Genomic DNA, 23,717 nt, shown 5'->3' on the forward strand with positions numbered 1-23,717 from the left:
CAGGCTACATCCTATAGCACAGACAGGACACTACAGTAGGATTCTTACACTGCTGGATCCTATATGACAGGATACTGCATTAGGAAGCTCACACTTCTGGTCCCTAACATATTGAAAGGAAACTGCATTAGAAATCTGACAATGTTGGATCCTATAGCACTGACAGGGTACTGCAATAGGAAGCTGACACTGCTGGGTTCTATAGCACTGACAGGATACTGAAATAGGAAGCTGACACTGCTGGATCCTAAAGCACTGCCAGGGTACTCTATTAGGAAGCCCTCACTTATTGTTCGTTAGCACTGATAGGTTACTCCATTGGGAAGATTGCACAGCTGCTGACCTTTCGCACTGAGAGGACTGCACAAAGGATGATAATCACCATTAAGGATGGCTTGGAACGTATTATTGAAGAGGGCCAGGCTTTGATGAAAGACTAATGATGATGGTGGACAGCGCTGTCAGGTCTGGTAGAAGTCGGAGGGTCTAGTGGATTCAGTAGATCAACCTTGGATGGGGAGACCTACAAATTAAGTGCAAAGGAATTAGGTAGGAGGACATTGGGATTCAGCGCCTCTGCACTGGATGAGCTAAATAATGTGCTTATAGGGCTGTATAAAGTGTGGGACAGAGGCGATGGGGTGCCAAGTGAGGGAATCTCAGGTGTAAGATTTGCTCTCATGTATTGTGTGGGATCTCCCCAGTGTGTAGTTTCTCAGGGTCCAAAAGGTTGACTAGGTCTCTTTCTGCTGTTGGGTTAGGTATCTCCTGTTTGGAAGATGTACTGCAGTTTACTTGTGTAGGTTAGCTAAAGTGTTGAATTGTGCACCTCATGATGAGGTATCCCAGGTAACGGATGAGTTAGTTATGGTATCTGATAGGGTTCCTGACGTGTTGGGTGGGTCCAGTAAGGGTTCACTAAAGGGAGTCTCATAGATTTTGATGTATTCTAAGGTTTTGTGTGGGTCTTGGATGATTTACCTCATGTTGGATACAGTACAGCTAAGGGCTGCACACATCAGAGAGTTTTGAAGGAAACATATGTCTTTCTATAAGCTGAGCAAGTCAGGTAGCTTTCATGTTATGGGCAGAGAGAAGAGGACAGTTCTCTAACTGTTGAGTGGGCAGAGTTAGAGAATCAAGCAGTAGATTCAAACTGTGGAAAGGGCACATTGGAAGAGTTCAGCTGTGAGTTAAGCACAGGGGCAGCTGTTGTGCTGTGGGTCTCAATTCCTGTTTTCATTAATCCATTGTTTAGGTGTATAGAGTTCCTTTGGGTAACTTCACCAAGAAGCTGACAGCTTGTGTGTCCACCGTAGGGCGGTCCAAGGAGACCTGTGCCAAGAAGTGGATGATTACATCGTCAGTCTGCGACGGCCGTAGAGGATGGAAGTTCGACTTCAGCTTCTTTGGAGCAGATAAAGAGCAGCCTCAAACACGGTAGGTTCAGGTCCTTTTCTTCAACCCGCTCCTGCAGAGATTAGCAACTAGCTGTGTTTTTGGTTGAGTACCATCACTGGGCAACTTTGATTGAAGCATTGAAAAACTGGGAGGGCGTAAAATAAGGAGGGAGTGGTGTAACCATGGATCACAAAGTGAGGTGGGGAGGATGATACATTGAATTTACTGACTCTTGAAGGATGGAAATCTGAGACAATCAGACAGGTCATGATCTGCAGGTCACTGCATGCTTCACCATGACTTTTCAGATACAGGGACCTGCAAGTATGCAATACACAGATGGGAGCTTAGTGTACAGTGACAGATATTACTGCAAAGGAATAACTGTAAAACAGTAAAAGAACAATTAAAAGTACGACACATCATGAATATGTGAACTTTCTCCAAAGAAATAACTTCGGATTAATGGTGTCTGATTTGCGGTTTAAGGATTAGTACCTGCTGAAAACGTAATCATATGAATTTCAGTCCTCTGGCGAGCACTGGAGTAGTCCCTGGTGTTGAAACGTTTAACATTTTATGTTATGTTACATGCATTTGAGCAAAATTAATATTGTCTCAATGCACCGTGGACTCTCTGGAACATACTGTATGTTTCCGTGTGTCTCCAGGATTCCACGTAGGTCTGAGCCTGAGTATTCTTATGATGTCTTTCGAGTGTTCTGTTTTAGTTCATCCTTATGACTGGATTGAGATCTGTTTGTGATGTGAAGATTGAGCTTTCAATTTAATTGTAGGAGGACCAAAGCTGGCAATGTTAAATGATTGATTGGCAGTGCCTCATTCCCTGAGCTGAGCTTTCATTTTCTGATTTCACTGAAAGTATGGCATGCGGAGAGGGCTTCATCATTTGCTTAGGAATCTCTTAGGGTAGTGGGATAAACAGTGCCCCGCAGTTATGAGCTAGGAGCTCATTTGAAGATTCATGGATGGCCAACCAGCCACTTGGTGTGGCCAAGGACCATCCGCCATATTTAGAGATCCTCACCATGTAAGAGTGCCCCATATTGATGAAAGTATTCTAGCCACTGAGTAGACAAGGCAGGCATGTGGTTGATTTGCCACCAGATAAGAGGTTTTTGATGGTATCGCCCGGTGATGCTATTCCATTACAATACCAAGGCCGTAATGGCCGTACCGGGAATCAGGCGTTTCCGCAGGAGGCTGGAAGGGTGGGGAGACGGTTTTGTAAGTGGGGGTTGGGTTTGTAGCAGTGTAGCAGTTTTAAAAGCACTGCAGAGTTCCTTGTTTAATCAGCAGTTTACGGGCAACAGTAAAAGTGTCAAGTTAACTCTGGTAATTAATGTACCTTCTGGAGAGAAATGGGAGTTTTGTCTAGTGGCAGTTTTGACTCATCTAAAGTAACATAGAAGGCAAATATGCCTGCTGCAAAGAACGTGTACCATGCATATCAAAGAACAATATTTTATGTGCATAGGTCAGTGGGTTACTGCTATTGTCACAGAGATTGTTTTGTTACTGTGCCGTTAATAAGTTACAATCGCAATCTAACACAGTGACCATAAACTGCAATTTAAGAGCTGCTCGCAAGCTGCAGTGTACAGGTCAGAAAGTTATATTTTTTTCCCAGTCTTTCATTATCCTGATGTAGCTAAGAAAGGTTTGTTTGGGTTGAAAAAAAATCGTATTGTTAAAGTCAACCCTAACTACTGTGTTATGTTCTGAATGCTGAGTTTATGTCTATCCAGACCAAGCACTCTTAAAAAGTGCTTACCAGGATCGATGTCATGTGAATCCTACACCTTGTAGTCCCCTTTGCCTTATGTAACATTTTCTATACACTGATTTACACATGTATGATTCATTGTCTCTGTATGTGTATGTGATTTAATGTGCTCCAACACCCTACACTGGTATGAGAGGTGCTATACAACATATAAAATACATGTAAGATAGGGGCTATGGAGAGATGAGAGGCACTGTTGAAGGGTGATAATGAGGGAATCATTGAAGAGCCCAATAAAGATTGTCATATCCTGGTGCACAGTAAGGTCATCATTTACTATGCTTTAAAAGCTAACACATTTGAATATATATTGACAAATGTGTTGTAGAATGCACCATTTTTTCCCAAATTCTCTTGGGCGGAGAACCCCCCAAAAACCCCCTTTGTAGTAGTCAGAGTCGCTCCCTGCACTCGCGACTCACTGTATTAGTTTGACTAAATTTGCCAGGGCTGCTTTGGGTTCCCAGTCTGGTCCTGCACCAAGCTGTTGGCTTCCACTCACTTCTAAATGAGGCTGGCTAATTTGCGTTGGGCGAACACACAATAGCCTCCACCTGCTGGGAGAAAAGTCCTTGCTACTGGGCTGCCAGGTCTTGGTGAGTGATGGTCACCTCACCTTATTTAGTATTTGTTTTCTCTGCTCTGCAGGTGCGGGGAAAAATGCAATGTGGAAGAAAGCTCCCTACGCATCTGGGCAATGATTTTTTGTTTTCTAAAAATAAATTTTCACTCTGGTGGTTTGTTTTAGGAGACAAAAAACTTTTGCCAAGTGAGTGCTTCAAATATGGTGCCCATTCTACAACGTTCAGTGCATTCGGGGGTGCACTGGTGGCTCAAATAAAGGCATAGAAAGCCCAACATCTAGCTAATATCTCCAAATGTGATGGGCTTTCCTCTGCCAGGGGAGCAGAGACCAAGGTCTTAGCTGACCTGGTGTGCTGATGGGCAACGCTCCAGGCTGTAAGTGAGCTCCTTAGACTGTAAGTGCCATTATCATGCTTGTCAAAGAATGTGTAACCAGTCATGTCCTCACAGATGTAAGCTAAAAACATTGTAAAAGTTAGTAAAGCCCCATATGCAGTTCAGGTCCACTCAGTCAGCCTCATTCTGTTGGTATCTAGGGGAAGGCCTTATCTGTAGCTTACACAAGGCAGGGGAATGGCTTCCAATACATGGATATACTTTGGTAGCTACTAGAAGCTAATACATATGCTAAAAGAACAGATGATGGACGGAATGCTGAATTAATCAAACAGTCACCCCAGTCAACAGATCTGGGTTTAACCCATCATTTTTTTTACCATCAGCCCACCCTAGTTTGGACCCAGTCATAGGCAACTCAGTCTTGACCTTGCTCCTCATAGGAACTGTCCAGTCCAAACTGCCAAGCCAGGTTCTCACTGGACCATAAAACAAGCATCCTGGGACCGGTTTTGGGGTATCATCCTTCACCACCCAGGCTAGCTTGAATCCAGTGGTGCAGTGATCACCTGACCCATGTTTGGGCATACCCTTCCCAGTTAGGGTGAGGGTACAAGTTATAGTTAATTTAGGGCATGAATTATAGCAACTTAAGAAAACTATAACTGGTGAATTTCAGTGGTGTATTATAGTTGTTTTACCGACATTTTCACCTAACTATTACGTCCCTTTAGCCATTGGTTTTTTCAGTAAATTTCCAGTTTTTTTCAAATGTAAAGGTAGATATTCTTTCCATACCTAAGCATAACATCACTTTAACTTTTGTTGTTTTCAGTGAATTTCTAGGTTTTTTATTAAAGTAAAGCAATATTTTATTACCATACGTAATGCCATCCCCACACCACATGCAGACTTTTGGTCATGCATGGCATTGGGTTGGCCTTGCTTTCAACCACTCGGGGGCAGCCAACCACCTGCCACACAGGGCCTTTGATGCTGTGCAGCATGGGGTTAGCCACAAGCCAAGGCCTGTGGCCAGGCCTTACATCTAACCCCCCTGGTGCAGCCAATCAGATTCTGCGAACGGCTGTAGGCCCTGTACAGCGTGTGTTTGGACACAGGGCCTGGCCACAACCCAACACCTTGTGTGGCATTTGTGTGCAGCATGGGGTTGACCGCAAGGCTTGGCCTGCTGCCAGGCTCTGCGCCCAACCTCATCTTTTAGCCAAACTCCCGCAGGCATGCACAGCTTACTATATGATGTCACAATACAAAGGGTGTCATTTTAAGTTAGGCAGACCTACTCACTTTGCCAAAGGATTAGAACACCACAATTTAAAAAGTGGGGTTACTGGTTTTATGAAGGTGTCTTCATATTAATATATATAAAGCAGACCTATCATTCCTATCAAAAAGTCACTAGTAATACTTGAATGTACATTGAAGCCTTAAAAAAATCAACAGGTCTTTGAGTCTTTTTTTAAATGCTTTTCAGGCCACAAAGTGTAGCTATAGAAACAACGGCAGGAGGGTCATATGTTCAAACTGATGAGCACACAGCTCCAGCCTGAAAGCTTTAAAAACATATGGTAAGCTTTCGGGGTTCATTGATTTAGTGACCTTAGCAGCTTACTCTTTTCTTTAATGTTGCTGGGGACTGCACAACACCCTGCAGCCACCCACAAAATTAAAAAATGCTTGATGATGCCCGTAAATCTTCAATGGGCACCACAAAGCTCCCAAAAATATAATTTAAAAGCCCTCACAGGGCATTATGGAATGCTCCTCACTCCACCTGGGCACCCACACCCTTTTCCATTGTTGGTGGCCATGGGGGAAGCACCAGAGCCTCTGCTGCCCCAGCCGGATGCCCATGCGGGAGCTGGAAACTCTCTTTATTTGTGGGTGCCCTCCTGGGGCACGTGGGGTACCAATAATCCAAACTTAGTTGGAGGCTGTGGAAGGAGCCTAAGCCCTCCCCCCCCCCCCCCCCCCCCCAGCACCAACCGGCTCCCTATCCAGCACCCATCGTAGTGCTGTCTGAACGTAGCACCATTCTCCTTTGCCCCGGCCTGACAAGGAACAACTGTTTTCACTTCTCCCATCCGGGTGGGAGTAAAGATGTGTTTGTTCCTGGGAGAGTGCTGGCAGGGTATACCAACACTCTCCTGGACTGGAGACAGTGTCCGTATTGACTTGGAGTCAGGTGGTCACCCTACTCACACTCATTTAATATTTGACTTCGACCTTTCACACCCTGGACCTTTCTCAACTCTGTATGTGAGGATGATAGAACACATGGTGTGGGAGATAGAGAGCAACAGATCAAAGACGGGCATCGGATTCGAGGTGGGAGAGGTATAAATTGGAAAGAATGGTGAAGACAGCGCAGGAGGTCTAAGCAGGAGCTGAATTGAAGTGTTTCATGGTGCCACGATTAGTGGTTGGCATTTCAATCCAGTGCTTCAAGAATCAAAAATAGCTATGTCTGTTTCTCATGCTAGGCTCATACCTTGGTCTCTCTCTGGTTTATACCCAGACCAATGGTCTGTATCATTCTCTGGTTCGTGTTTAGATCTTCTGCGGGGATGAAAAGCTGGACTCTTGTGAGGTACTCATTCACTGGTCTGCATATTGCTTGTGTCTGGTGGTAGGTTTCAGGGACAGGCCTATCTCTCTCTTTTTTTCTCTCTGTCTCATTTTCTTTCTCTCATTCTCTCTCTTCCTCTGAGTTAGGCTCAGGGGTTTGTCTTTAATTCTGTCTCTTTCTCTACCAGTCTATTTGCCTCGCTCTTCTTCTCACTCCATTCTCTCTTTGTATTTCTTTCCAGTCTTCTCTCTCTCTCTGTTTCACACAGAGATACACACACATTCTCCCTCTCTGTTTCTCACCCTTGTTCCTCCCTTTCTCTATTCCTGCTCAATGTGGACCCAGTCTCAGATTTCAGTATTTCGCTCTCTTTCTCTTGGTCTCTTGCCCTCCCTCCATTACACCCTATCTGTCTCCTTCTTTCTCTCTCTTTCTGCATCTTTCTTCTCTCTCTCTTGCCTTCTCTCTTTCTCTGGTGTAGCAGCTTGGTTTGCAGTGTGGGTTGGGTCTCCCACCTTATAAACATCCTCTGAATTAAGCAGATGTGAAGAGCATCAAGCAATCAGGCACAATAATACATCTTTTAAAATTACCATCAGATATGCACTGCGATGGCCCTGTTTGGACTACATGTGGACTTCTTGTGAATTTCCAAACCTCTACAAAGCACACACACAATCCCCTGAACCTAGGCCTTAGTCTCTTCGAGACACTTCCAGTATGGTTGGTCTGGGCCCCGTTCCTGGAAGGTACCAAGCTAAACGCCAATGGTGAAGGCTTCCTTGGAATATGGCAAGCATTCAAGGAGATAGAACTGGTTTCCCAGTCATTTTGGGGGCGCTGGAAATGCTGCCCAAAGTGTTCTCAGGTCTCTACGCCATTGTTTGGACTGCTCTCTACTGATAAAGGAATGAATCCAGAAAAAAACATGTGTCTAGAGTTACGCAGCACAAGCCACACTAACAAGAGTGAACAATTCAAGAATGCTACTGAAGTGTTATCATGCAATGCATTTACCAGGCTGCATTGGGACAAATTGGATGCTGGGACGTGAGGCAGTATGCTCTCACCATCCTCCTGCTTGAAAGGTCTCCCTTGAGCTACTGAGCTGTCCACCTTGTGTTGATGCGCCGGCACCTAGTTACTGGTACAGAGACCTGAGAAGACTTCGAGCAGCATTTCCAGCACCCCCAAAATGACTTTTTTCTCTCTACTGATGAAGGAATGAATCCAGAAACATCTGTCTAGAGTTAATCTGCACAGTCTGCAATAACAAGGGCAAAAAATGAAAGACTACGACTGGAGTAAGTGTTATCATGCACTGCATTTACCATGATGCATTGAGGCAATGAGTGCTGGGATGCGAGTCTGTATGCCCCCTCCCTCCTTCTGTTTGAAAAGGCTCCCTTGACCTACTAAGCTCTCCAGCTTGTGTTGATGAACCTGTGCCCAGTGACTGGTACAGCGTCCTGAGAAGACTTTGGCAGTATTTCCAGCATTCCCATAACGACGTATTGCTCTCTACTGATGAAGGGATTAATCTAGAAACATGTGTCTAGAGTTACACAGCACATGCTGCACCAACAAGGGTGGAAAATTACAGACTACTACTGGAGTGAGTGTTATCATGCACCGCATTTACCATGATACATTGGGGCTAATTGAGTACTGGTATGTAAGATAGTGGGCTCCCACCCTACTTCCACTTGTCTTTATGTCCCTCTGTGTTCTTATTACACACCCATTGAGTGACTAATTGACGGTTGTGACGGCCTCCTTCTGATGCCCCTGCTCCTAGAAGCAATTTAACTCTGCTGCATTAGCATTATGAGGAAAGTAAACAAAAACTGCAGCTCACAGCAAAAAGATGTGACGTGGTGCATCAAAGTAATATTACCCGTTCTTGATTATTGCTGTAGTCTGGATCACACAGTATTGAGGGGGTTCAATGAATACTGCCAAGTTTGTGTACCAGCAAGTACATTGAATAACATTGAATTGCAATTTGCCAGCCATCTATTGGCTGAACCTCAGACTTTCCAATCAACAGCGTAGCCTGGCTGAGACGAAGATGTAAAGCTTTACTCAATCCATGCTGCCAGGCATTCTGATAGGGCGGTGAGCTGCCTGTCAGCCTTAAATTCTTTCTGTTGAGGTCAGAATGTACCAGCCCAAAGCTGCTTGTTTGTGCATCATTCATCTGACACAAGTCACTTGTCGGTTGATTAATACCCAACCTGGTAAAACACCTGGTCCCAAAGAATTCCCTAGTGATTTTTTTGCGGCCACATATGCCAACATTGGGCCCGCATTCATTAGCAGCACTCCAGGAGGCTCTTGAGCAACGCATTCTACCTCTGACTGGCGGCATGCCAAAATTATAGTATTTCTGGAGCCCGGTGGCCCCCCCAGAAGATCCTGCTTCATATTGCCCTATTTCGCTGTTACTATTACTGTGGAGGCATTGTAGCAGCAGATATATATGCATATTATTCTGCATCCCATCTCCTAGTTATCAACGAGTGGTGGTACAGCTTTCAGTCACATTCAGCATATGCTATGAAGCGGCTGGCATTGAAAGACGCCCCTTTGCAGAAACTCCTGTACAGTCAGATAAATCTCGATACCTTCCCTCCGGCCAGCAAAACTGTCATACAATTATGGAGACGTACGGTGAAAACTATGGGCTGGATGGGCCAACTGACACAAACAGGCTTTTGCAAATGGGACCTCATTGGAATTTCCACCTTAGGCGACATTATGCATGGCTGTATCCTTAAATCCTTTCAGCAATTACACACCGAGTTTCATCTGCATAAATCACAGTTCCACAGGTATCTACAATTGCGACTTGCTCTAAACCCTCATATCCATCAATTGGAGGCTCTACCAGAGTTCCACCCCCTCGAAGGCCGTTTATTAATGGGGGACCTGGGGGTGCACAAGATCAGAGAAATGTATCAGACATTAATCACCCACACACGCAACACACTATACAAGACCAGAGCAGCTTGGGAGGTCGATGTGCCGACTTTGACAGATGAGGACTGAACCGAGGCCCTAGCTAGTCACCAACACGCAGCGGTCTCCTTGTGATACCGCCTCATACAATTTAAGGATTTTCATTGTGCATATTACACACAATCCCGGCTGTGGAAGGCGGGAGTTATCCAGTCCCCCCAGTGCCTCCGTTGTTCATAGAATGAGGGCTCGTTTCTATACACGGTGTGGCGCTGCGACGCGATACAGCTATTCTAGAGAAATGTGGCGTCCTGCCTGGGTCAGGTTCTGGCCTGGACCATTCCACTTGACCCCAGACTGCTGCTCCTCCACAGCACGGAGGAGATTAGAGGAAACCATTATAAACTGCACCTCCTGTTCCTGGGCCTAACCCTGGCCAAGAGGGACATAGCTCAGAAATGGAAAGAGACTTCTCTGCCGAGTTTAGGGGGATGGAAAACGGCAATGGATAGGTGCATAAGCGCCGAAATTTTAGTCTTTCAAGCCCCATGCCTTTTTCCATCCCCCTAAACTCGGCAGAGAAGTACAGGAGCACAGGAAGATCTGATCCCGCTGGGTAACATATCGACCCCGGGCTCACACAGTCAGAGCGAGACAGACTGTTGGAAGCGATCGTGCTTTATTCCCGAGACAATTCACTGGCTGACTCTCCATTTACCATCATGTAAACGCATCACGAGCGACCTGGGTCGCTATATATCACTTCGGCCCCATGCTGGCCCATTCTATGCGCCTGAACAACGAGCGGGCAGACTGAATTCTATCCTGCAACTACCACAGTGTACCCGGCCGGGTCACTGTAAGTACCTGCCCTTTAATTCACTTACGATTGGCACTCACCACCTATCTTATTGAGCTCTCTTCACCCAGATGTCCCTCATTCCCCTGGTCCTGACGAGACCCGTCATCCTGTTCCGGGTCAAAACGCCGTTGACGCTTTATGGAAATGAACCATATAAACAATGTCTATGATTCAAGATAGGCACTGTAACAATTTTTGTTTAGATACTATTGCTTTCATGGTCGTTTTTCCCTGTTCCTTGTAAATACGCCCTGCAGAAACCTTGTATATAAATCACCTGCTGTCACTTAACTGCCCTTTTGGTTCTCAAGATACACTTGGGACACTGTGCACTTTTCACAAATACTATGTGTATAATGTATGCAATTGATTTATCTCTCTTTGAAATAATACAAAGTTAACAAAGAATTTGGTGTTATGAACCTTGCTTTCCCCTCTTGCATCCCTCTCAAATCCCTCAAAATTGTAATTGATATTATGCTTTGTACTGATGAATGACTGTACATTTGTTGCACCACTGGAACCATTGTTTCTCATATAAAGTACGCGCCCTGGTTCCGTAGTGAGTAGGGTTCCCTTGTTTCCTTTGTGGGGTAACATATCGAGGCATTGACTTACCCACCTGCCACATTCAGACTTTCCATAATTCCCCTAGAAACATGTGAGACATATCTGTATGTCATAGACGAGTAACATTGATTGCTAAAAGACACGCTCTTAAACACATGCAATTATGAATAATTAGCAGGATTCGGTGTAGTTTGTTAATTGTCAGGTCTGATGTGCCTGATGTGTGTGGAAGTATAAAATAAGGTACACTATGACTTCTTCATTATATAATAATGTACTTGCTGAGCTTCGCCCATTTCATACCTTTAAAAACGAATAAAGGGGCATATTATGAAGGGGGTTTATCTCCACTTTTTTGGCTATAAAAGCCAAGAAAGCGGAGATAAAATTATCTCCCTATTACCTAGCTGTCGCTAACACCAGTTAGCGACAGCTAGTAGGAGATAGCGACCATCTTGGGCCCCGCTTGCATGTCAGTGAAATTTATCACTAATGACATGTAAAGTGGACGTGCCAAGATGTTCGCGACTGGAAACAGTCGCTAACATCGCTATCTCCTATTACCAACTTTTGGAGATATTCGCGCTAAGCGCGAATATCTCCAAAAGCTAACACCTGCCCCTGAGCAGTTCTTAGCCATGTTATCCAATGGTAGGTGGATAACATGGCTAAGAGCATTAGCTCGGTAATGCATGAATATCGCTGACTTTTCAGCGATATTCATGCATTTCGGCCGATTTTTATTGCTTAGGAGATAAACCTTGATAATAGCAAGGTTCCTAAGCGATAAAAAATCGCCGCAGCTCGGCGATAAAAATATTGCCGCTAAGCCAACATAGCGATAATTATCGCTAGTTGTTGGTTACATGCCCCAAAATGTGTTGTGAAAAAAAAAATGAGTCACTCATCGGATCTCAAGAGGCAGCTCCTCAGTAACACACTGGACAGTGAGCAGACTGACACTATATAAACCAATGTACCAGGCAACAAAACCTGGTAGCCCGATAGCCAACACATGGCAAATTTGGTAGTTCCATCAGGTCTCCATAGATTAGTGTGATCAAGAATGCACAAACCCCACAGGCTTCTACGGCCCCATTATTGATGGCGAGCTGGCCGCTGAAAGGTTAAGGTTAATTTCTGATGGTAACATTGAAGGCCCCCAGTAATGTAGCCAGGGTGTCGCGGGCCCTATTGCAAGCATGCATAATGAGATCTTGAAGTCGATGTGGGTGATTCAAGACAGTCGTAATTAGGGTACACTGGCCCCTACAGCTCCTGCCATTGTAGGTGCTGCACCTATAAGAACTATACCTGTGGTTCCCAAACCCTATGGAGAAGAGGATTCATTATTATTAAACATATCCAATGAGAAGCATGAACCATGCTGTCAAGCAGGCTGTGAGGATAAAATCTGAAATTAAAGAAATAAATTATGTTTGCCCTTGACCTGGCTGACAGAATAAACAGAACTATGTGCTTGCAGCCTGGACCTGGATAAATATAGGGTCATGGTTCAATGCTGTAAGTGCTCTTTGAATGAATGGTGCAGGAAAGTAAGTGCCAAAGCAAGATTGCTCAACATAGGTCAGGAGAGCGGGAGCCAAATACATTTTCATGATACCCCCTGTTTTAATGATTCCCATATAGATTATATATAGATTTATCATGCAGTGTGAACTAACCCAGAGTCACATGATATTAATTATTCGCCATCTAGTGGTTGAGCTCAGAAAAGTATTTATTTCTACTAGTAACACCTTTTGTTGTGTTGGGGCTAGGTCAATATTAGGTTTTCCCTATCCAGATTCCATTTTTGCCATCAAGTTATCCTGGGGATAGTCTAAATAGCTGGCACGTGTCTGTGACTGACTCCGATGAACATATTGTAATTGTACTACATTTATAAAGGGTTTCATAACCCAGATTCGGCACGACGTGCATCCGCGAACGAACAGCACGCTAGGCTGCGGGGGTGTGCTTGGTTGGAAGAGTGTTGAACTGCAGTGTGGCCTACGTGGGAGGTGTTTTGATGACGTAAGTGAACTGCTGAAACAACTGCAATGCATACAGAACGCCTCTGCCCGCCTGATCCTCAACATCCCTCGACACAGCCACATTACACCCCACCTGAGAGAGCTGCACTGGCTGCCTGTCAACAAGAGGATCACCTTCAAACTCTTCAACCACGCACACAAGGCACTACATGACACCGGACAAGCTTACCTCAACAGACGACTCACCTTCTACATCCCGAACCGCCAGCTCCGCTCCACCGACCACGCCCTCGCTACCGTCCTCCGCATCCGAAGAACGACCGGCGGCGACAGATCATTCTACTACCTCGCTGCCAAGACCTGGAACACCCTCCCCATCCTCCTACGGCAGACCCAAGACCTACTTACCTTCACAAGACTACTCAAGCCCTGGCTCTTCGAACAGTAGCAGCACCCCTCCCCCCGCAGCGCCGTTAGACCCTCACGGGTATGTAGTGCGCTTTACAAATCTCATAATTGATTGATTGATTGAACAGAGCGGTGCTCCTGACCTGCCTTCGGGTGCAGTCCCTCTGCGTGTAATGGGATGAATCGTGTGCACTTTACATTCATTTGCTGTTGCACCTGATCGGGGGAGTCACTAATCCACTCAGGAACGGCAGAGGAGCAGCAGCCCATGGCATGCACTGGATACAGGTTGTCATTACAAATGTTATACACAGTCCCCCCTGGGGCAACCGATGCTGGATCCCCCTGGCCCAGAGGATGTTCATACGGCTGCCATCATGCCAAGCAGCATTCCCTGTGCCAGTCCTCTGGTCACAGATGCGCCTGCCTTAGGCCAATGCTATGCCTGGCATAGTACATGAACGGATCTCGCTTTGGACTGCTCTGACCTCGAAAACGAGTGTAATGTTTTGAAATGAGAACAGCTGGCAGCTGAGCCGCGGGGCAGGCCGGGGGATGTAGTTCCCTCGGCTTCCTTTCCAGCAGCTGGTGTGTATCTAGGAGCGGCAGGCCTGGGGGCTTCTCTTTCTTTCTGCTCGTGCCAGAATCTGAGGCTGGCATATATTTGAGGCTGCTCCGGCTGACAGGTTGGTACAGCTTTCACGGTAACACGCACATTGCTTTTGTCAGTCTTTTCTTTCCGTTGGATGAGCCTGCCCATGTAATTAATCCTGATACACTTTTGTGGCTTGAATATGTTATAGATTTATTCACACATTTTATCTTTCCAAAATGTTCCCTAATGTTTCAATTTCCTCTATACCCCGTGTCTTTCTCCACCTTCCAAACTGCTACTTTCCCTAACAACACCCACGTTCTCCTCTTCTCTAAATTGCTGCTTCCATCTCTCCATGACACCTTTCACCTCTCTGGTTTCCTTTCTGCATCTTTCTCTTTCTCTCCTTCTCCCTCCCCCCTCTCCCACGTCTTCCTCTCCTTCCATCCTTCACTTGTACTCTCCGTACATTATTGTTGTTCCCACTTTTACTGCACTGATCCCCTTTCTCACCCATCCTCTCCACGCACCCTTTTCTCCTCTGTCACCCTGTTCGCTTCCACTCACTCTTCTTTCACTGCCACTGCTCTCCGCCACTCATCTTGGCTTTCCCTTAACTCCGATCTGCCCTTCTCCCCACCCACTCTCACTGTTTCCCATCTCAAATCCCCTTCTCCATCTATACTAGTCCCTTTTCTTTCTCCTGTTGTCTCTATTTTTCTTCAATGTCATCCCTTCTTCTCTGCTATATATTATCGGCCACGCCCTATGTTCTCTTCCTTTATTTATTTCACTTCTACCCTCCTTCTCTTCCATCCTATTTACTCCCCCACACTCTGCTTTCCCCACATAATCTTCTCTCTAACCATTCCCTAATCCCCAACTCACTCCCCATCCCCTTTTCCTCTCTCTCCCATCATCCATGTCTCTCCCATTTGTTCCTCTTTGACTGACACTTCTCCACTGCCCTTACACTCTTGCTTCCATCTCTTCTTACACCACACTCTTTTTCTGCTCCCATATAATTTAACCTCGCTCTCCCTTCCTTCAACCCCCCTGCCCCATTCTTCACCCTCTCCCCTTTCCCCCCTGTCCCCGTATTCCCTCTTCCTATTGCAGGAAGCTGTACTTCGCCCAGTCCCACAAGCCTCCGTTCCAGGGTCGGGTGTGTGTGGCCCCTTCCGGCTGCCTGCTTAACCCTGGTCCCAATGGGCAGAACAAAGGATACTTCTTTGCACCTAGCGAGAAAGGCAAGTGCCAGAGAAAGAGAGCATCATGGGAAGGGATGACGTGGTCAGGAATGTAGATGATGGTCTTAGGGCAGGGGTCTCCAACCAGTAGCTCGTAAGCTACTGTGGCTTTCCAGCTACATCCGAGTAGCTCACCTGTGTGCAGCCCAGCTTATTAAATTAGAAAGATTTTGCTTGGTTGAATTAATAGGTATGTAAAAAAAATGAGATTATACAACACTCATATTATTAGTAGCTATCAGTGCAATTCATTGAGCATAAGTAGTTCTCTGCACCGAAAAGGTTGGAGACCTCTGTCTTAGAGAGACTGTGGCTAGGAGATCCTCAAGGAATGAAATGCCTTCACAAATAGTCCTAACTTCTCTTTATATGTTAAGACAACATTAATATTATCTCAATTGTATGTGGCTTTTGCCCTCATTGAGCTGTAAACATTTTTTGATCAAATGTGCAGACTGTATGTATTGGTATTTATTAGGGCAAACCTAGGTATGACACAACAGAGCATATTACATTACTTGGGAGGTTGGGAGACGATCTACAATTTTCTGTGCATCAAGTGGGGATTTCACAAATACATTTCACACATTTTACATTTCACAATTTTTAGGCATAGTAAGATTAAGTAAATTGTCCAGAATCACACGATGTTGAGTCAAATGCTAAGGCCGGGACGCAACAGCACGCCAAATGACTAGGCCACATTTCCTTCCTAGATTATGTGACTGGTGGTGAATTCGATTGCAAATCCCTAATTTTACGATATTTAGTGCCATTACAGTGGCCCTAAATAAATTGTATCAGAAATTCTGTTGCCATATGTGAGCAAGGGATCTAAGTGCGTAGGTGAGGAGAAGTGTGGTCTGTGATTAGTGTTTGTGTTGGAGTGAGTACATCTGAAGTCATCCACTCATTTCAGATTGGGTAACATCGTCACATACCTTTTGTTTACCTCTTTATAGAAGCTCCGAAAAAGAAAGCGTCTAGCACTTTAGGGTTCAACCCCTGTGGAATCTCAGGCTGTGGCAAGCCAGCTGTACGGCCACTGGTGGATACTGGGGCCATGGTGTTCCTGGTCTTTGGCATCCGTGGAATCAATCGAACAAGGATCCCGGATAACCATGTCCTGGGAGAACTGGTATATATTATCTATCTATCTATCTATCTATCTATCTATCTATCTATCTATCTATCTATCTATCTATCTATCTATCTATCTATCTATCTATCTATCTATCTATCTATCTATCTATCTATCTATCTATCTATCTATCTGTCTATCTGTCTATCTATCTGTCTGTCTGTCTGTCTGTCTGTCTGTCTGTCTGTCTGTCTGAATGTTTGTCCTTCTGTCTGTCTATATTTTTTATATTTAGTTAACTCTGTCGGTATTCTGGTGGTGCGCCATGTTTTTGCTGTGCTGTACTGTTTGTTAACAGAACCTTGCTGTGCTGACACGGTCACCCACAGTGAACGATTATCCTGACTGAGTGGACACTGCCTCACATCCCAGCCTTTGAGTGGGGTTAGTGGGACTGTGGCCCTAGCACAGGGGCACCAGCCATTTTCCTCTGGATGGTCTGTATTTAGCTCTCCCTTGTCATGTCAGCACTGCCACCTAAAGGTGTACCTGCAGTAATCACAACATCCTTACATTACTACTTAACACTGCATTTGCTACTACTGCTGTCACTACACAATAGACACATAACTAACTGATGTCAACACTACAGTCCCCACATGGTACAGATTTGATTCCACAAGCATCACTGGTACTATCTTTATGGCGCAGCCTGAGGCCCTGGTGAAACTTGTGCTACACAGATGTAAATAGCATAATGCTGGTAATTTTGCATTACTGAGCATTTTGATTTAATATTAAGTAACAGATGCCATATTCAGAACTTCTATTGGAGACACTGTTTTATTTTTGTTTTTTTTGTCCTCATGTCCTCACCGATTAGCACCGTTCCGACTCCACTCGCTTTCCCTTGTGCTCAATATCGGTTTCAGTTCAATCAGATTTACTTCTGGGTTATAGCGAGTGCAAGAACCTCCCCCCTCCCACCACTCCCCCCCCAGTTTGTATAATTGAGGAGGTGTAATCATACATTTAAAAAATCCCAAAACCTGCCTTTTCCAATCTCAAATTCAAATTCAAAATTACTTCATTCGATTAATACAGCATTAATAATAAAAGTTACACACATACATCACAGATAAAAATTTAAAAAACCAAAAAATTAATATCAACAAATGATCATTTTCCTAGTTCTCAGAGACGCACATAAAAAGGAAGCGACACTAAAACAGGTTAGAGGCCCAGGCAACATTCGTAAGAAATATAAGGCAGGGCGACATTGTCTAAAATCAAGTTTACGTAAAAGAGGAATTAAGAACCTTTTACGATGATTACGATAAAATTTACAAAAGAAGAAATTGTGCAAATCAGTTTGACGTGAGAAATCCTCACATGGGCAACTCGGAAGATCATGACTAGAATAACTACCAGCAGGGTGGCCAAACATACACAAGATATAATTAAGGCGGAATCTTAACAGAATGAATCTGTGCCGAGGGCTTGTGACAGACTCGAAATAGGAGGATATCCCTTCAACCTGCAATGGGCCCTTATAGTAGGTTATCATGGAATGCATTCGTTCTCGCGTCATTTTCCAAACTCATAATTACTGCTTCTCTCAAGTTCTTTTAAAAAAGCATAGTTCTCTTCCAGACTTGCCATGTGGGGACCAAACGGTAGGTCCAGGGCTTACATATTTCCCCAAAATTCTTCTAGTCTTGGGCACCTGGCGAAACTAGAGACACTGTTGACTATGCTTGGGTGAGATTTACCTCTCTGAAAGAGGTATGTGACATGACCTGCCAGGTGTAAAGTGGGCTTCTGGTATGTTGGTATATGTGTTAGCCTTGTACTGGTACTTGAACCTTGGCATCAGTGCACAGATGGTGAAATAGTGGATGAGATGATAGCTGTGTGGTTATTGGCATCACTGCATATTGTGCAAATCTAACTGTTGAAGTTGATAACAATTGTTCAGTCCAGTGCAGAGATGTCATTAATGCCTCAAGGGTGTGTGCTTGCATCTCTCTTCGGGTGCGCCTTTGTGACTGTGGTGCTCAGGTTTTACCTAGTGCAGTGGTTGCTAATGTAGTGAAGCGGGTCAGGCTTCGCCTCTGCTTCTCATCCCTTGCAGTTACAGTAGTGAGAACACAACTCCCTGCGCCTCGCGTGATTCTGTCAGACTTCCCTTAGGCCCTTCGCTGCACCGCCCCAGCTCGCCTCGCGCAGAAGTGAGGACAGGGTTCCCTCTTCACAGCCTGCGTGCTTTGGATGTCTGCCAGCGTGCCTGCGCCTCGCGTGTTTCTGCCAGACCTCCCTTAGGCCCGTCGCGCGGCGCCTCGCGCAGAAGTGAGGACGGGGCTCTCCTTCGCAGCCTGCGTGCTTTGGGTGTCTGCGCCTCGCGTGTTTCTGTCAGACTTCCCTTAGGACCGTCGCGCCTCGCGCAGAAGTGAGGACAGGGCCCGCTGCGCAGCCTGCGTGCTTTGGATGTCTGCCAGCGTGCCTGCGCCTCGCGTGTTTCTGCCAGACCTCCCTTAGGCCCGCCATGGCAGCGCCCCCGCTCGCCTCGTCCAGAAGTGAGGACAGGGCGTGCAGTAGTGAGGGCAGCGCTCTCTGCGCAGCCTGCGCGCGCGCTTTGGATGTCTAGTTCAGAGTGTTTCTGTGCCGCTCGTTTCTGTCAGACCTCTCTTAGGCCCGTCGCTCGGCTCGTGCAGATGAGGACAGGGCTCTCTCTCTGTGCATCCCGTGGCTCTGGGTGTCTGTCTGCCAGCGTGTGTGTGTCTGTGCCTCATGTGTTTCTGTCAGACCTCCCGTAGGCCCACCGTTGCCCCGCCGCAGCGCGCCCTGGGTGGCAGTGAGGACAGGGCTCTCTCTCCGCGCAGCCCGCGGCTCTGGGTGTCTGTCTGCCAGCGTGTGTGTGTCTGTGCCTCATGTGTTTCTGTCCTCGCTGTGTTCTGTCTCCTTCTGAAAGGGCAGCGTTATCTACGATGACAGCTTCGACCTCTTCCGAGAGATTGGGAACCTGTGCCGGATCTGCAAGGCCATCGCTGACAACTCGGAGCTGGTGAAGCCGGGAGGCGCGCAGTGCCTCCCCTCAGGTACTGACTGCGGGGAAGAGACGGCGCCTCCAGCTAGACTCTAGCTGCTAGAGAGAGGGAGGGGAAGGGAGGACAGCCCAGGCCCTCGGAGGAGGAAGCAGGAACAGTGCACCGAGATACACAGGCCAGGGAGCAGGGGGCCCTTTCAGGCGCACAAAGGAGCGAGAGAGTCCATTTCCATAGATAGGCAGGCCGAGGCCAGCCTGTATCTTCAGCTATATAGAAGATGGAGGGTCCGTGCTCTCAGTCATTGCACATCTCCATTTGTACAGAGGAGAGCCCATGCTTCTAGGTGAGTGCATGTCTTCATATGTGCAGATGAGGGAGAGTCCATGTCTAGGCACACCGGCAACGATGCAGCACACATATACACAAGAGACAGTCAATGCTCTTAGAAGCACAGCCCCTGGTTAGCCCACATATTCAGATGCACAGAAGAAAGAGCGGCCATGTCTTCGGGTGAATGGTTGAGGGCGCAGCAGCGTGTACCCACTCAGATGCAGGGAGAAGGGTGAGCCTTTATCTGCAGACACACCAGCCAGGTGAGGCACACGTGTTCAGCCGTGAAGAGCCCACGTCTTCAGATACACAGCTCAGCGTTTAGTCGACATTTTAAGAAGAATACAGGAGGAATAACCCACTGCTTCATGGTCAGAGGCTAGGCTGCAGAGACCTCACCTTTACATACATTCAGCAGAATGTATGCACGCCAGAGAGAATACAGGGTTCGGGTATACAGGAATCACAAACTAAAATTAATACTTCTACAACAGCTAGTCTGAGAAGGTTCATTTACTTATAGGAAAGATATTTCTGTCATCTAGTGAGATTGAAACGTATTATCTGCTTATCTTCAAACCATCTCTTGTGTTTTCCTTCCACTCTCCCCATCCCTCCTTTCAACACAGCACTCACTGCACCCCACTCCACCTTCCCCACTTCTTCTCTTTGTCATCCACGCCCAATTTCTCCTGTCACCCCTTCGCCCTGACTTTCTCTTTGCTGCACCCCTTTACTTTGATGTTCCTTCTCTCAATGTGCCCTGCATTATTACTATTGGAATATTATCCTCCAATCTCTCACCTTCTCATTGTCTCAATATCTTTGCACTATGCTTTTCACATCCTCACTTTCCACTCGTTTTGCTTCCCTTCATCTCCCACTGCTGGTCACTTGACACCCATTTTTCCTCTTCATCCTGTTTCACTTTCGATTCCTTCCTTACTCGTCCCTCCTAGCTCCATTATTCCCACTCTCCTTGAGCTTTATTATCTCCTTATAGTTTCTTTCTTCTCATTTTCTCTCTCCCAACCTTCGCCTTTTTTCCTTTTCTCCCATTAACTCCTTCACTTCACCCCCTTGCTCTCTCCCTCTCCTCCCCCCTTCATTCCAATGGTCCCGTGCCTCATCCCTGCCTCTCTGTGTTCTGTTTGTGTCGCTAGGTTACAGTGTTTCCTCCTTCCTGAAGATGCTGCATCCTGAGTGTAAGGACGTCCCGGAACCCAACCTCTTGCCTGGCCAGCTGTCCCACGGAGCGGTGGGAGTGAAGGATGGCAAGGTTCAGTGGATGTCCATGGCCTTTGAGTCGGTGAGAGATTTAATAGGCTGACACCATTTTAAAGGTTATATTCCCCCCAAAGCAGCAGATGGTTCCTCTCCCAGGAGAGCTGCCCTTCTGTTCCAGTTCCCCAGTTATCGACCAACACCAGACAAGATCATTTGTCAATACACTTTCCTGCTGTTTTTTGTGAAATAAGGTGTAGAATTCAGGCCACTGGCAATAGCAAGAGGTGTGTGAAGTAGCAGTGTTTTTTTTTCTCATGAACTTTGACGCTGTAAAACCCGTGAAGGTCGCACAGTTCCAAGTTGGGCCTTCACGTGAAATCCAGAACTTTCTTCGAGTATTTTGTATGCAAGTGTTAATAGTGTTGAGACACTCACTAGGAAATGCTAAGCAAGGTATGCACTGGCGTACAGATTTACTGGTGTGACCCCGTGTCAGAGAGCTCATGAGGAAATAAAATGCAAGTCATGCACATTGTATACTTGGGGCCAGATGTAGGTCTGTCGGTAACAGCCGAAAATCGGTATTTTCGGCCGTTACCGACCGGTATTCCAGAAATGGTATGTAGGGCCCTTATTTTACAGAATCGGTAAATTTACCGATCGGTAAATTGACCGATTCTGTAAAATACCGAATCGGTATTTTTACCGATTCGGTAAAATTGATATGTAGGTGGGACTCATCTGAGTCCCACAAGCCTTACAGAATCGGTATTTTACCATCAAATTCAATTTGATGGTAAAATACCGATTCCGGTGTGCATGCACATGTGTGCATGCACACCTGTGCCATATGACAGGCAGACCTGCCCTTAGGGCAGGTATGCCTGCCACATGGCACCCGAACCTGTTTTGGGGGTGCTAGAGGGTGTCAAAGTGACACCCCCTGCACCCTTGTGAAATTCGGTATTTACCGATTCGGTAAATACCGAATCGGTAATGCCCATTCATTCCTATGGGCTTCAAAGCCCATAGGAATGAATGGGCATTACCGGTCGGTATTTACCGAATCGGTAAATACCGACTTTTACAGATTCGGTAAATCCACATCTGGATTTACCTACATCTCCCTCCTTATATTTTACCGATTCATAAATACCGAATCGGTAAAATTCGGTATTTATGAGTCGGTAAAATATATTTACCTACATCTGGCCCTAAATGCTTGCAAGTTACCCGTGATACATTTTCAGAATATATGTACACAAAATAAGCTCCCGAGAATTTTGCAATTTATCTGTGATGTATCACTCCCTGCACTACTCAGTACAAGTGTTGGGCATACTGAAAAAGTAAAGGATTGTCCTCACAGACCACCAGGTGTCATGCTTCATCATAGGACAATCCTCGCTTTCCAAACCCTCCGTTTGATAGAGAGCGGGCCTACACCTGCAGTCAGGGAGGCACTTTTAATTAAGAATGGACCCACGATATGAGTATTTAAAAAACAATTTGGCATCCTTAAACAATTTATTCGTTAGACATGACACTAGTGATTAAAATCAATTGTGGAGATAAGGGGAATTAGTACCCCACCATCCCTTACGGCAAGCCTAGATGTGTCTGCTTCTTCCTCCCGATGTGTAGGCCAGATGTATCAGTCTTTGCCCACATATATTTTGTCACACCCACAAATGGCAGTGGTCGGCTATCTCATTTGCATACACAATGGTTTATGACTGTCGCTGGGGAATGCCCAGATATGCTCCTCCGGCCGCTCGTATTGACTGGCGCCAAACACCATGGCACACAAAGAGTTTGATGAATAGAAATGTAAACTTTCCATGAGTGGCATTTCCATGCAAGATATGTCAACCCCAGCGTTACTATTGGAACAGCTTCGGCCTAGCAAATCCATTGACAGGAAACATTATGAGGGTGTGCCATTGCAAGCCATTATTGAAGCTTGAAATACAGGTGACCCCTTTCCCATGCTAAATTAAGGGAAGAGCAAGCCTCCATTTTTTTTTTGTTTGAATATGTTTTATTGCGTTTTGTCAATGTACAGTATTACACACACGCAGTTATATCGGATAAACGGTGCTGTTACATATGACAGTAAGTCCCAGGCTTCGCGGATCACCACCCCCCTTGGAGGTATGACGGCAAAGGGGTCAATTGAACAAGTGTACAAGGAAACAGCACGACGGGTTCATACAACTCCAGCATATGCATGATACTCGAACGTTCATCAACGACAGTGTCTAGCGTTGATGTAAATAACCCCTGTATAGTGGCTGCATAGCCCAGTCTCATTCCATACAGCACTCAAGGTATACCATGTTCGGAGGAACAGGACAGGTGTTCACAGTGCCAGGATACTGCACATTCAAAAAATTGCATTAGAAAACTATAAACCATAAAGAACAATTCTAGACATATAGGAAATCATAAACCAGGCGGTACCTAACTGTGAGTATGTGTATACGTGTGGAGCTTGTGATACCGAATGGGGTGTAACTAGGGGTGACATGTCCGCAGGATCATGGTGGTCTTGGTAGTCGTCTCATGTACAGTAGGGCATATGGGAAACGCTGTGGTGAGAGGGGGGGGCGAGTAGGGAGGGAGACAACAAGGGAGGGGGGGGCAGGGGCGGGTGCAAGAGTAATTCTA

The 23,717-nt window shown here is 46.0% G+C and overlaps 1 protein-coding gene across 1 annotated transcript in view; it reads left to right on the forward strand.

Moving 5' to 3' along the window:
* The window catches only part of DISP3 (dispatched RND transporter family member 3), a 105,006-nt gene that overhangs the window by 63,498 nt on the left and 17,791 nt on the right, over positions 1-23,717 (forward strand). Inside the window, exons 13-17 of the mRNA XM_078640903.1 lie at positions 1,259-1,440; positions 15,232-15,362; positions 16,325-16,500; positions 19,415-19,541; positions 20,984-21,129. Of these exons, the coding sequence (XP_078497029.1) occupies positions 1,259-1,440; positions 15,232-15,362; positions 16,325-16,500; positions 19,415-19,541; positions 20,984-21,129 (762 nt within the window). The remainder of the gene's footprint in view (positions 1-1,258; positions 1,441-15,231; positions 15,363-16,324; positions 16,501-19,414; positions 19,542-20,983; positions 21,130-23,717) is intronic.

Source organism: Lissotriton helveticus, chromosome 5_1 (assembly GCF_964261635.1).
Source record: "Lissotriton helveticus chromosome 5_1, aLisHel1.1, whole genome shotgun sequence".
Lineage (NCBI taxonomy): Eukaryota > Metazoa > Chordata > Amphibia > Caudata > Salamandridae > Lissotriton > Lissotriton helveticus.